This window comes from Protopterus annectens, chromosome 11.part0, assembly GCF_019279795.1.
Source record: "Protopterus annectens isolate FY-2018-M chromosome 11.part0, PAN1.0, whole genome shotgun sequence".
Lineage (NCBI taxonomy): Eukaryota > Metazoa > Chordata > Ceratodontiformes > Protopteridae > Protopterus > Protopterus annectens.
In genome coordinates, this window is record NC_056745.1 from 122,114,510 (window position 1) to 122,129,797 (window position 15,288).

The window sequence follows — 15,288 nt, forward strand, 5'->3', positions numbered from 1 at the left end:
AATCCTGGAAATCCTGGTTAACAAACCATCTGAATTTATTGCTAAATTTGTTATTTCCTGCCACTCTTCCTCATGAAACAACCAAAAGTCCCTAAACAATATACTTTGACCCTTTTTTTTTTTTTTTAACCTACCGTGTACGTAGCCTTCGATTCTACAATGCAAAATATAACTTACGGCATTTTGCTTTTCCTTTTTTATATTATACATTGCCTTTCCTCTTCAGCTACTGATATTTTCCGCAGACCCAAGAATAGCGCAGTATAAGAATCCCTTTAGTACATAAACTGAGTGATCTTCTCCTTAGTCTGTGTATCTCACATTCCATATGGTTTTCTATTCTTAAAAACATACCATTCCTGCCCGTTTCATTTGTGGGTTCCAGTGCTCATCTTTTCTACTTCAGGCTTTGCTCTTCACTGCAGAATTGACAGTCCACACGCTCTCCATTTTCGCATGAGCAGGCCATTGCCATTTTGTATTTTTTCTATGTACTTCTTCCTTCCATATCTGCCAAACAGTCAACCCTACTACAATTAGTCATAAGTCCATTAATTTTCCCAGTATACTAGAGACTAGATGGAGGGCAGCAGCTATTTGAAGACACTGTTAGTCAAACAGTCCAGGGTGACTTTGGTAGCCTACATTGTGTTCATCTTTCAAACACTCTATGATAAGGAATCAGATTGCACTCAGAACAGAGAAGGAACATTCATCCCAGCAAGCTGAGGGTCTGATTTCACCCCTCCAGACTAGGTCCACTTACATCTAAGGGTGGTCTTTAAATGGCCCTAAGCCACAGAACTACATTGCATCCTGGTGCTGTATCTTGACAAAATCCATGTAGTGTGTAAATGATTTCGGATGGTGTTCAACCCTAGCCAATGTAGCTTGATGTCTGCATTACTCCCAGTACACCACCCCAAAAATTGAGGCACACTATTGTTCATGAGGTAAATGTGTCTACTTTGAGTACATTCAGCTTTATGGTGTCAATATCTTGGCCCTTTCTGCAACATGTTAGGACATCCACTTCCAAAAGGTTACCACCCATGCAGCAGAGCAAGCCACCACCCTCATCCCAGAAGGAGCAAGCAGGTATTGGACAGTCAATCCCACCCTCCTCAGACAGTTCTTCCAGCACCTGGGTAGCTACTCAATCCCATGTCATCTGGGTCAATTCACAGCCTCATCTTGGCCTAGCTTCTGGTGTCCATCCAGGGGGATCCAGTATCTGTCAGCCTGGGAAGATATGGTTGACAGACCAAGCAGCTTTGCTAAAGATGGTCTTCACTTGTTGCCTCTTGGATTTCAGTTACTGGCAAAGCTACTTGCCTCGACCATAGTGCATTTTTTAGGCAATGTCATGACAACAAAATCCCCGACATAAAAAAATCCACTAGAGACAAACTCAGGCTTATGCTGCTTAATGCTAGGCATCTAAATTAGAAATTGCACTCACCTTAAGCACTCCTTACCTTGGAAGGTGCCAATGTCTGTGCAGTCACAGAGACATGGTTCAAGGCCGCAGAGAGCACCCCGGTCATGCAAGGCTACAACGCCTTCCACATGTTCAGACCTCAAAATGAGCGTGAAAGAACTAAAGGGGAGGTGTATTCATCTTCTTTAAAGACAAACACACCTCAAGACTGGTCAAACAGTATAACTCCCTAGAGCTACTCCAAGTCCAACTAACTGTAGGTAAAACTCCCTTCCATATCATTGTTAGCTATAGGTCCCCCACCATGAAACACGAGAACCACTCTGCCTACCTAGACCTACTTGAGTCACTCATTATACAGCCAAACACCATTTCAACTATCCTATCATCAATTGGGAGTCATATAAGAGTACAAACACGTTCACCCTAAGGTTACTGGACTTCGTTAATACAAATGCTCTGGAACAGATAGTCTGTATCCCCACACGGGGTTCAAATGTCCTAGACTTAGTACTCACCAAAATACAGGGTCTCTGCACTCCCCGCTGTGGACTGCCCTCGCTGGTAAGGTCTGATCATAAATCAATCTCATATGAACTAACAATCATACCTGACAACCCCCCCCCCCCGCAAGAGCTAAAAGGATGAAAAAATTCTCTAAAGCAAACTATAGCCTCTTAAGCGATGGCATAAACACCTTCAAATCCCCTGCTACCACTATCAACAATGACTCCTATACAAAGGTATGCTCAAATGCCCTGTATAAACACCTATGCAAATGTATAAACTTGGCTATACCTGAATGGATCAAAATAAGGTCCTCACAAAAAGCAAGCCATCCTGGTGGACATCAAGCATAAATAAGTTATACAAAACAAGAGGAAGAAACTAATGTCTAAGAACAAGAGGGAACTGACTCAGCAGAGGACGGACACCCTCCACAGCTTGAACAAATAAATTAGATATTTTGTAAAGTCCTCTAAAGCCAGTTACGAAGCTAAACTAGCATCCTTAGCTAATGATAATCACAAAGCATTCTTTAACTACATCAGAAATCTAAAAGGGAAGGCCTAGCTTTGCACCAAACTAGTAGTGGACAGTACCACTCAAACTGACCCTGAGGACATAGTCAACCTGCTAGTAGACAGATTTGGCACAAACTTCACCCCCCCCCGTCCCATCAGACATACCCAAAAGCATAACTGTCACCAGTCCTCTACCTAGTATCTCCAAAGAGCAGGTCATAACCCCACTCTCCATGGCCAAAAACACAGCCTCTATGGGACCAGATAACATCCCATACCGCCTACTAAATGATCTAAAACTGGACCTAGCAGAACCACTTGACATTCTCTTCAACCACAGTCTAAGAACTGGTTTTGTCCCAGCAGAGTGGAAAACAGCAACAGTGATTCCCTTGCACAAAGGGGGTCCATCAACCGACTCTGGGAACTTTAGACCCATAAGCCTAACCAGCCTTATCTGAAAGGCCATGAAGAGAATCATCATGGACTTTTATCAACAAAGACATAGGTGATCTTCAAACTCTTGACCCAACCCAATTTTGGCTTCATTAACGGGACTTATTTGAGAATGTCACCAAAGCCTTGGATGAAGGCAAAACAGCACACACAGCCTATCTTGACTTAGCCAAGGCTTTTGACACAGTCCTCCACTCAGGCATCATTGAGAAACTCACCCAGCTGGGAATTAACCCATATGTCACAAGATGGATCGGAAACTGGCTCTCAAACAAATCCCATAAAGTAAGAGTAGCGGGATCTATGTCCGAATCCAGACCAGTAACGAGTGGTGTGCCTCAGGGCTTTGTTCTGGGGCCCCTCCTGTTTGGCATATACTTCTCAGAAGTACAGGCAAGCACGGAAGGGCTGTGGCTGACTAAGTTTGCAGACGACTGCAAACTGGGTGCTATAACAGAGTCTCTGGCCGACATGGAGATCCTCCAGAAGGGCCTAAATGAGACTGATGTATGGTGTCAAAGCCATGGTCTCAAGCTAAATGCAAAAAAATGAGTAGTAATCCCCTTTGGAAAAAACAGAGTACCCGCAAACTACAACATAGGAGGTAATCCCCTGAAATCTGAAGAAGAAATAAGGGATCTAGGGACCCAAGTAGATAGCCAGCTTTCCTTTGATAACCATGTTGCCAAAGTGGTTAGAAAATCCTTCTATGTGACCCATCTGATCATGAAAGGGTTCGCATCAAGATCTAAGGATGTAATGGTGCCCCTCTACTCTTCCCTCATCAGACCCATTATTGAGTACAATGCACCAATTGGAATGTACCTGGCACAGAGGTACCTAACCAAGAGAATTACTGGCCTCAAACAGTTGCCCTATGCAGCACGATTGAAAAAGCTAAGACTGTTTTCTGTTGCATACCGCTTTCTCAGAGGTGATCTCTGTCTAACGTACAAAGCCATGTCCAACCCAGAATTGTTGAACATGCTCCATCTTAGCAAAACCAAATCTACTCGAGCTACACGTTCTAGGGATATACACCTCAACACAACAATGAATAGAACATGCTGGAGGGATAGATTCCCTTTGCAAAAACTTCCCTTACTATGGAACAGGGTCCCGATCTACATAAGACAGAGCCCCTCACTATCACTCTTCAAGAGAAACCTTGATGAGTGGATGGGTAACAGAAAGTTCACACCGGGGATCACACCAACAGCACTACTAGATAGGGGCCCAGGGTACTAGCTGCTAGTACAAGGGTCCAGGGAACTACTTAAGGGGCAGTGAATACCGCACAACGTGGCAGGGCTAATATATGCCTTCGGGCAGATAGCTCAGTACCAACCTATGTCATTAGATGGATAGCCAAATGGCTCACCAACAGAATGCCTACAGTCAAAGTTGGGGATTCCACCTCTACCAGCAGACCAGTTTCCAGTGGTGCACCACAAAGATATGTGCTGGGCCCCCTACTGTTTGGGATCAAGACCTGACAAAAATAAGTTGCAGGTGTCTTACTAAGCTCGACGATGACTGCAAACTGGGTGCAATCACTGAGTCCCCAATGATGCTGACAAACTACAAAAAGAGCTTGCACAGGCAAATGATTGGTGCCAAAGCCATGGACTTAAACTAAACACAAAAAATGCATCATCATCCCTTTTGGCAAAGGGGAAGTACCTGCAAACTACAATATTAACAGTACCCCCTTAGCCCAAACCCTGTGGTGAGAGATTTGGGAACACAGGTTGATAGCAACCTTAACTTCCATTACTGTGTCTCCACGGTGGTAAGGAAGGCCTTCTGCGTTGCACATCTCATACGTAAGGGCATCACATCCAGAGCTACGGATGCTATAACTCCCCTGTACTCATTCCACTAATAGAGTACAATGCTCCCTTCTGTATGTACCTCACCAGATACCTGCAGCAGCTGGAGAGACATCAGAGGTTTCTCACCAAGAAAATTCAAGGCCTTCAACACATGACCTACAAGGACAGACTGAAGGTCCTGTCACTGTACTCTGTATCTTATAGGCTGTTGAGAGAGAGGACTCATGCTTGGCCTACAGAGCAGTCTCAGACCCTGCCCTAATGGAAATACTGCACATCCACAAGTCAAATGGGACAAAATTCATTCGCTATAGGTATAGTAAACTAGCCTGCAACATTAACAGGACATGCTGGAGAGACAGATAGGTCTCCCAGAGATTTCCTCTGCTCTGGAACAAACACCCAATTCACGTAAAACAGAGCTCCTCAATGAACCTATTTAAGCGTAACTTAGACAACTGGATGGGAGACCGTAAATTTTCTCCGGGGAGTCACCCATGTCCCTTTTGGATAAGGGCAGTCAGTGCTGACTATAAACTCACATTGCAAATATAGATCATAAAACTTGGTCTGTAAGGGTATAACATGGCTAGGCTTATAAATGTCCTAGGGCCAATAGCCTAGTAACCTCCTATGAACCTATAATCTTTTATTTACAGCTATTTTCCTTCAAAACATCTGATCTTATACTACTGGTGCACAAAAAACTCAAGGCTTTACTTCTGTCACTTTTGTCTCCGGGTTCCTGCTGGAAGTGGTAGAGCTGCAACTACAATCTTCAGAACAGCAAAACAGAAAATTAATTACATGAAAGGGATGGAACTGCATATTTATTACAAGCACACGTGTATTCCCCCCCCCCCCCACCCAAACACACACACACACACACAGGTAAAGGCTGCATTATCTCAAAGTACTCCTCTTACTTCAAGATAAAGCAATGACAAACTCAGTATACACAAACCGCAAAGGTGTGGGGGGCACAGCTTCATATAAAGGGGGCAAAGGTCAATGCCCCATCTGCAAAAATGCTTTTTCCAGCCAGTAAGTGGTCTTTGTGAATTGTTCTATATTTTGTAGTTGTGGGACTGAACTTGCAATTACAGTATGTAATGCTCCTCATCACCCACTCCTTCTTCCACACCTCCCATAACCGATTCAGATGTCCTTCTCATTTTCACTTTGAACACTCGCCTTGTTTCAGTGTTGTTACCCTTTCTGTCTCACCTATTCTCAAGGGTCAGATATCACTAATCCCTCTGATTTCATTGTGTTTCACTAAGATACCTCATCACTCCTCCAATAATGATGTGAATAACACTGTAGTCTGGGCCAACCAATGTTCTGCAGACTTATAAGGCTTGCCCATGCCTCCCTGATACTGTTAGGCTTTCACTGCATACTCTCACTTGCTACACAGTTGTTTAACACTCTACACACCCTTCCTAATGAATTAGTGTCATCCATGCAACACAAACTTGAACAGATAAACAATGGAATAGCTTGATTTGCTGCATGCCATCATTACAAGACTTGCATGACCTACACTGGTCAGAATTTCAGCATAATAGCACAGATAAATAAATACCAGACTGCAACCTAGATGATCAATTAGCAAGCCCAGGAGCTGGTGAAGCCAGTGGGGGGGAAGATGGTAGTGCACTACTAATGCTAGCTGGTCCATCCTGGGGGGGGGGGGGTATGATAATTATGGTCTCCTGCATTAGCCACCAGCAAGCACAGCCCTGAGGCACCAAAGGGTATCATACGCTAGGAGGTTTGCTTGGTACCATCAAGCCACTATTACATCACTACCAGCTTTCCTAATGCTATCAAAATAAATAATACTCCTTTTCCCCATTCCCCCTCCCCCTCCCAAACTTGCCTACACTCCCTTCCCTCCCTTCCTCCAACTGTACACTGCAATCCATCTCCACCACAACTATAAAAAGACTATTCAAAGCTCAAACCCTGCCCAAACGCCCCAGATAACATACCACCTACTTTCCTAACAATCACCGCTGAAGCCACTGCTTACCCCATCAGTATCCTGATTAATAGATCTATTCTGGAATCTTATGTACCCAGACTGTGGGAAAAGGCTTCCATTGTCCCTCTCCACAAAGGTGGCAAAAACAATGATACATCCAACTTCAGTTTTATTGCCATCCTCTCACCAGTTTCCAAGATACTAGAAAAAAGTATCCCCACTCAGATCATGCCTCAACTCACCCCAAACCATCTCTTATCTCCATCTCAGCATGGCTTTCGAGCTGGTCACAGCACCACTACAGCCCTTATATCATTCCTCGACACAATTAACAGGGTCGTGACACAGAAAAAACTGTTACAATCATATTCTTATACCTCTCAAAAGCCTTCGATACTGTCTCTCACCCATTGCTACTATCACAACTCTCTCACTTCTCTCTCTCCCCCCCACCACCATAACTGGTTCTCTAGCTATCTTTCAGACAGGCAACAAGCCGTCAAATGGAAAAACTCCATCTCATCCTACCCCTATACTCCTACCAGAGTTCCACAAGACTCAGTACTTGGCCCCCTATTATTCATTATTAAACAATAACTTCCACACCTCTATCTCTGATGCCGATGTAATATAGTACACTGGCAATTTTACGTTAGCCTGCTCAGCCGACTCAGTTTCTGATCGATTATTCAACACACACTGCTTCCTCCACCACTGAATCCTGGATGTTCAGTAGCCATTTAACACTGAACTCACTCAAAACTAAAATCATGATCTTCACCCCATCCAAATCTACCATATTACACAAAGATACTTTCAAAATTGATAGCCAAAATAAATCTCTAATAGAAATCGGCCCACACAAAACTTCTCGTAGTAATCATAAATGAACAACTAAAAATATGACATCCAGGTTCAACAAAATATCAAAAAAAAAAAATCCATCAAAAACTTGAATTGCCTTATAGACACTATCAATACCTAACCCCCTCCTCTAGGAAAACTCTTGCATCCACCTACCTTCTCCCCTCTCTCATGTAAGGTTCCCCTCGACTTTTCAACCTCCAAGCCTCCCCAACAGCCAAGCTGGAAGCCTGCCACAAGATATCCAAATTCGCAACAAATTCTAAATACTCCTCCTACCACTGTAATGCATTTTGCTCGCTAAATTGGATGGAACTACCAAGTTACCTCTACTACTTACAACTTACTACCGTTCACAAACTCATCTTCAAACCCTCTGACTGCCCTTCCTTAATTTCATCTTCACCTCCTATCTCCCTAACAGGTCCCTTAGATCTGCAAACAAGAGTTTACTCCTGCTGCACAAGCCTAAACGGCCTCCTGAACAACTTATCTTCGCTTTCTTTCTAGCCAAAAAGTGGAACACTCTCCCACTATCCCTCAGAACTACAGTAGAGAATCAATCATCAGAAACAATTATCCGAACTAGCGTTCTATAGTTTTCGGATAGGAAAAATCATAAAGTCTGAATATGTAAACATTATACGTGTTCGCTTGAGCATGTGTGTTGTGCTTGTAGCCAGCTCGTGTGTGAAAAATATTCTTTATTGTCCACTGGAATCTCTGAATGGTTAAAAAATGTATTCCTGCGTGCAGAAAAAAAAACAGGATTTTAGAAGTTTTTTTATCCACTTCAGTTACGTTTGATGATCCAAACAGTCTGATTATCCTAACTACCCTAGGTCCCAATTAGTTCACATAATTGACTCTCTACTGTATCCATAACCCTCTCAATTTTAAATCTTCTCTACTCTCTTATCTCTCCACTACCTGAAATTGTTCTTGCTGTCAATCCTCTACTAACCTTCCCCCATGAAACTTCTTAACTTTTCACTATACTTGGCTTATTATTCATTATATTTGCCTTAACTCCTGTCTAGCATCCTATGGAAAAAAAATGTAACCATGGTCAATATGCTGATAAAAAAAAATCTTTACTAAATGGTGATTTCTAAAAACTTGATCTGTAAAATGCCCATGTATGATATTACTTTCCATGTCCTGTTCAGAGGTTCTCCCTGAACCTCCACTTTTTAATTTCTATACGTTACAATGTGTTAATGACCCTTTATTGAAATTGCATAATTCTACTTTAAGATTATACAGCTTTGTACTGTGTAACTTTTCTATTACTGTGGAGCTTTTCTCCCCAGGCCTCCACTAAAAAAGGGATCAATACGGCTCAAGTGGACTTCCCCGGTTAACAAACTACAAATAAATAAATATGTGCGGGAGCAAGCGTACACAGGGACAAGGTGTTGTAGGTCCTCATAGTGGCTGAATAATAGGGTGGGTACAGAATACACTCGCAAAAAATCCTTCCCAATACCTGTCTGGGCAAAGGAATGGATTCCAATAGTTATGGTGTGGTTATTTAGTTTACTGGTATGAAGATGATCAGAGTCCATCCTTAAAAACAGAGGAGTCTGGTCTGCAGGAGGGTGAAGCCAGATCCTCAGGCTGTTGGGATGAGGACCACAACAAGGAAACTAGAGGACCAGAGATAAGAGCAGAAAAGATGTTGAGTGAAAATCAGAGGTACCAATGCTCTCTACATGGCTGTCTAGATGACAACTATTAAGGAGTTGTCACTCTTGTCTGCCATACTACCAAAAACTAAGTTGTTAATGAGGCAAACTTCCTCTGGAGAGACAGGTCCCTACAATGGAGTGATGCAGAGTGCCGATGGACTAAACTAGGGGAATAAGCAAACAATATAAGGCAAGAGGTTTGACAGGTGGTAGTCATCACAGGTAGAAAGGATATTGTCAATCTTTTTTAAGCAACCTACAACCGGAATAGCTATGTGTTTGCATTACATGTTACAACACTGTATTCACATTTTAACTGCTAAACCTTAACATTTGATATTATGTGCTTTAACGAAAGTCCTGTGTACAATGTTTTGATAAATTATCTTGTTTTTAATTGTAATGAACAATAACACCCCAATATACCACAATGGGACTTCCCAACTGGACAAACCCAGTTAAGAAATTCATATTAATAAATAAATAGATAAATATTACTGTTCTGACCGATGCATCTGTTTTTTCCAGTTATAGTATCAATTGCAAACCACTCCATATGGCACTTGCATCTTCATGTCTCTACACTGCCCTAATCCAGAAACTCTAACCCTAATTCAGAATTCTTCCTTCTATCACCAAGTGTCCAACTGCTATTATTTATTTGTTGATTTAATGGTTGGGTGGACTAAGCCAGAGACCATTTTAAAACCCAGGCAAAGAACATGTACAGTGAAATCACAAAACATTGATGTACCACTGTAGTCTGTTAAGTAAGTTCAGTAACAAACACAGCCATATTTACATCCAATTCACTCACTATAATGGAACACCAAAAGCATCCTAAGTGATACACCTGTCCGTTGTCATACCTGCATCCTTCTACATCATTTACAGCTAGAAGCCTGTATCTAATCATGCAAAGTTGGCATGTTACTACTCTTAGAGACCAAGTCCTCACCATTCTTCCAGTCATCTCTATATTTTCCACTGCTGAGCTATAGACACCTAAAACATGATGTATAAGAGGTATCATTATTAGATTGGTATAACTGCATCTCTGTCTTGCAGTGTGATACTAGGGCTGTGTCTGAAAATGGTCCACAGAGATTAGTACACTATTCTGGTAAACACATTTAAAATAAAAAGAAACATTAATCTAGTTAAGTGCTACAAACGATGGGCAGTGGGGATGAGGCTGAAAGTCAGAAGAGACAAACTGTAGTGAATTCTTACTCAGTGAAATAACAGCCTAATTCTTAAGCAACATATTTAAACTAGTTAAGTAACTATAACCTACTATACTTAGACAGATATATCATACCTCTCGCCCTCTTAGGGCTACAAATCTGGACAAAACCTAAAATAATGAGGGGACAAATGACTCAAATAAGGGACAGATATTAAGTATTGTTCTTGGAAACTTAAAAAGTAGCTAGAATAAGAGGATCTGTGTTGGCATACATTTTCTGAAGGGTATGAAGTCTGAAACCGAAATGTTAGTCATTATTTAGTGACTTTAATCCTTAGTGATTTGCCAGAAAACTGCATATTTTATGAGGAACAGACCAAAATACGAGTCAAAAATCTGGGCATTTTGTGAAAATCTGGACAGTTCAGAGGTATGATTTTATATATATATATATATATATATATATATATATATATATATATATATATACACACACACACACACACACACACACACACACACATACACATCTATATGGATCCCCTTCTAATATTCGAACAGCCATATTATTGAATTACATTTTTGTGAGATGAAAATCGTGAAAACAAAACGTCATATTTTTCCCAGGGCAAGTAAACAGTGCCCAACATGCCCTTCTCTACACTGTAGTGCGATCCCGGAGTTGGTATATATAGTTGGGGGTGTATCCCCCCACCAAAGTGGGTTTTATTTACTCTGGTGTATGTTTCATTGAAGTTTGGGCCAGTGATTATTTGCTCTGGGAAAAATCTGCCATGCGGGTATTTCTTTTTCACAATTTCTGTCTTGCGAAAATGAAATTCCATGATATGGCCATTTAAGTATTAGAAGTAGATTTGTCTGCATACATATATATATATATATATATATATATATATATATATATATACACACACACACACACACACATTATATATATATATATATATATATATATATATATATATACACACACACACACACACACACACACACACAGACAGACACACACACACACACACAGGGATTCACTAGACAATCTCAACGTACTGAAATGTCGAATTTCAGTACGAGACTGAATAGTGGAAAGTGCAGTTATGCGAAAATGCACTATGTCGAATGCAGAAATGTCGAATCTGCTATCATGGAGTCACGTGACGTGTGGTGCAGTTTGTGGATTTATCTGGGGTTTCAGGTAAGTGGTGTTTGTATAAGGGTACTGGGTAGGGATTTTAGTGTGTGTGTAGTGGGTTTTTTTTTTGTGTTTGTGTGTTTAGTGTGACTTCGGAGTTAGAATATATAAGTGAGGGGGTGTGAGTAGGGGTAAGTGTGTTTGTGTGTGTTATGTTTGTTTTAGTGTAGTTGGGTAAGTTGTGTGTGTGTGTGTGTGTGTGTGTGAATGGCCGCGATTGTGCTATTCGCGGTTTTGGGTTTTCAGGTATGTGGGTTTTCCACTATTCAGTCTCAAAATACTGAAATTCGACATTTCAGTATTTTGAAATTGTCTAGTGAATCCATACACACACACACACACACACACACACACACACACACACACACACACACACACATTTATATGGGTCTACTTCAAAAGATTGAAACAAAAGACCGAATCCCAAAATACTGAAGGATGGAATTTGCCCCTTCTCCACTGTTGTCAGTCTTGGAGTTGGTATATATAATTAGCAGGGGGTGTGGGGGACACAGCCCCCCCATGAGCAGTGCAGGGGGGCTTGCCTCCTGCATTAAAAATATTTTCAGTATTTTGGGATTCAGTCTTCTGAAGAAGACCCATTTATATACACACACACACACACACATTTTATAATTATATATATATATATATATATATATATATATATATATATACACACATATAGGTCTACTTTACAAGGTCGACATTTCAAAAGTCAAAGACCATATGGCCGAGACCACAAGATCGACTTTTGAAATGTCGAACATGTTAAAAAAAAAAAAAAAAAAAAAAAAAAAAAAACAATCACTTACCTTCTCATTGCTAGCACCCCCCTGTAACTTAAATATACCAACTCTGAGATTGCACTACAGTGCGGAATCTTTCCATTCCGCAGTGTACGGACATGCCCGTTCTGCATGGTCGACATATCAAAAGTCGATCATATGGTCTTCACTTAGCCTAAAACTCATTTGGCAGAATTTCTTCTGACCGAGACCAAATCACCTAACTTTCAAATTACCAAAAACTCATTTGACTGAAAGTCATTTCAATGAAAGCTTACAATGCTGAATTTCAAAATACTAGATTTTACACCATAGACCACAGACATGCACATTTACAACACCAACGACTGACTCTTTCCAGAACTTAAAAAATACTTACTAACCATCTTAACAGAAACCGGACAGTATAAAACCAAACTAGGTGGGGGGTTATGTCCCCAAACTACATACACTAACTCCAGGATCGCACTACAGCAGGGAAAAGGGCATATATCTTTTACCTGCCTTACAGTACTCTACACACTGCCTCTACTGCAGGGAACGCACAGAACATCCACCATATTATTTTAGATACTTCCCATAAAAATATTACTTTCTACATGACTATCGGTATTCTGACAGTCAGCACTGCAAGTTACAGTAATTCTGTTTATCACATACAAGTCATAGGTGAAAGGAAACCCACATCATGTCTATGGCTCAACATTCAGTGAAATGAGATTTCAGAGTCTCGGTACATCGCTTACCAAAGGGTGGAGTGCACCCATGCAACTCAACTAAACTTGGTCGACCTCTGTTGGTTCGATTTCCTGCCCCTTGAACGCCATGATTTCAAACATCGGCCATTCAACTAACCGCCATTCGGGTTACTCATAGCATATATATATATATATATATATATATATATATATATATATATATAGATATATAGAGTTACTCATAGTAAACTTATACATACATAGGTTCATAGGTTTATACTAGGCTATCTGCCCTAAGGCATTTATAAGCCTAGCCCAAATTTTTGTGGCTTACGCCACCCCTTATATGAAAAAATACTGTGCCCATTAGTTTGTTGTGCCTCTGTCCAGCAGTGACACAGAGATGATTCCCGGGGTAAACCTACGATCTCCCATCCACAGGTCTAGATTTCTCTTGAACAGAGTCAGCGAGGTGCTCTGCCTCACATGGACCGGGATTTTATTCCACAGCATAGGGAGTCTCTGAGTGATAAATCTATCCCTCCAGCACGTCCTATTTATATCCGTGCTAAGGTTTAAGTCGCTTGCTCTAGTGGTCTTGGTGGATTTGGATTTTTTGAGGTGGAGCAGATATATATATATATATATATATATATATGGTTTACTATCATAACTATGAAATGCAGTTGGCTGAAATGCAGTAATATCGACTTGGAATACCGAAAACAGTGTACCAACGTGCAAAATGTCGAATCCTCATATTAATATGCAAATGCAACCTTACTCGATATTAGTCGAATGCAGTCCTACACTACACCAGAAGTAAAGTGAGGATTTTGCAGGGGGCAACCCCCCCCCCACACACACACACACACACACACACACACACACACACACACAGTAAATTATATATTCCAACTCCGAGATCGCACTACAGTGGAGAAAAGGGTACATTTCCTGATCCCCACTGTACCGCGATCTCTAGTTCAATGACCAACATCATCTTTGCGAATGCACTGTGCATTCGCTGAAACGGAACTCGCACAAGGGAAGGATCAGCAACACGGTTCAATCAAATGTAATTAGACAACCCGTGGCCACCGAAACTTCCCTCTGCAATTTCAATGTAAACATATATATCTGTATATGGGTATACCAGAAAAAATATTCTCATCTCTCTTTTATATATATATATAGCCATCAAAATAAATTATATCCTTAAAAAATTAAATATTGTATACTATTCCCATATATATGTATAGTTACAAGAAACATTACATTATTCTTTAATAATTTGCCCTTGTTATATATAGCAAACTCCCATAGCACTGCTTGATTAGCAGAGCTGCAATCAAAACATAAAAATATAACTTGTGAAAAAACTTTGAAAGACTATATATGACTAAGATATAACTATGTATAACTTTAACTCCAGTCTACAACACTAACAGATAAATATATTGTTTTCTTATCTACGGCATGACTGAAATGCAACCTTTCCGGACACGTACATTATGTTATGCAGTTAAACTAAAAATAAAAGATATTTATAATATCCTCTAAGGAATTAAATCAACAACCATTACACTTAATATTATGCAGTGACAGCACACCTGTACCTTTTGACACAGATATCATATATTTGAATATATACAAAGTCAAATTTAAGGCAAGACAGAGACAGTGTTGACATAAACATGTAATATCCCATTTAGGTTTGCGCATCATTACCAGATTTGAGTTCCTTACTCTGCCTGCTGAATTGTACGTCATCCACACCACACGTGGTGTATCTACTCTTATCAGGACAGAGAAAATTAATCTTTCTTGTATCTGCCAAATTATTTAAATGCAGTATATTTCCTGTTAAGTAAAAATATGCTTCTACAATCAAACCATTTTACGTTTTATCAGCAGCAAGCAACCCTTAGGAATGGTTTACCAACACCTACATACTAGCCAATAAAATTCTAAATTAGCGCTCAAAGATGCTTATCACCGCCTCTAATGGTGCTTCAGCCAATCAACACATTACTAACACAAACCCGAAAGGCATATTTTACATTGAGCAAGCGCAGCCAAACTAAACTTGCCGGGAGGG

The 15,288-nt window shown here is 40.7% G+C and overlaps 1 protein-coding gene across 5 annotated transcripts in view; it reads right to left on the minus strand.

The window, feature by feature from the left end:
• RAD52 (RAD52 homolog, DNA repair protein) overlaps positions 1–15,288 on the minus strand; it is a 574,096-nt gene that overhangs the window by 391,010 nt on the left and 167,798 nt on the right. For 2 of the 5 annotated variants that reach the window (XM_044087496.1, XM_044087497.1), the window contains exon 1: positions 14,937–15,147. The exons of 1 other annotated variant lie outside the window; for it this stretch is intronic. In XM_044087496.1, coding sequence (XP_043943431.1) covers positions 14,937–14,960 — 24 coding nt within the window. In that variant the 5' untranslated portion in view covers positions 14,961–15,147. 2 more of the 5 variants (XM_044087495.1, XM_044087499.1) reach the window with 2 other exon arrangements.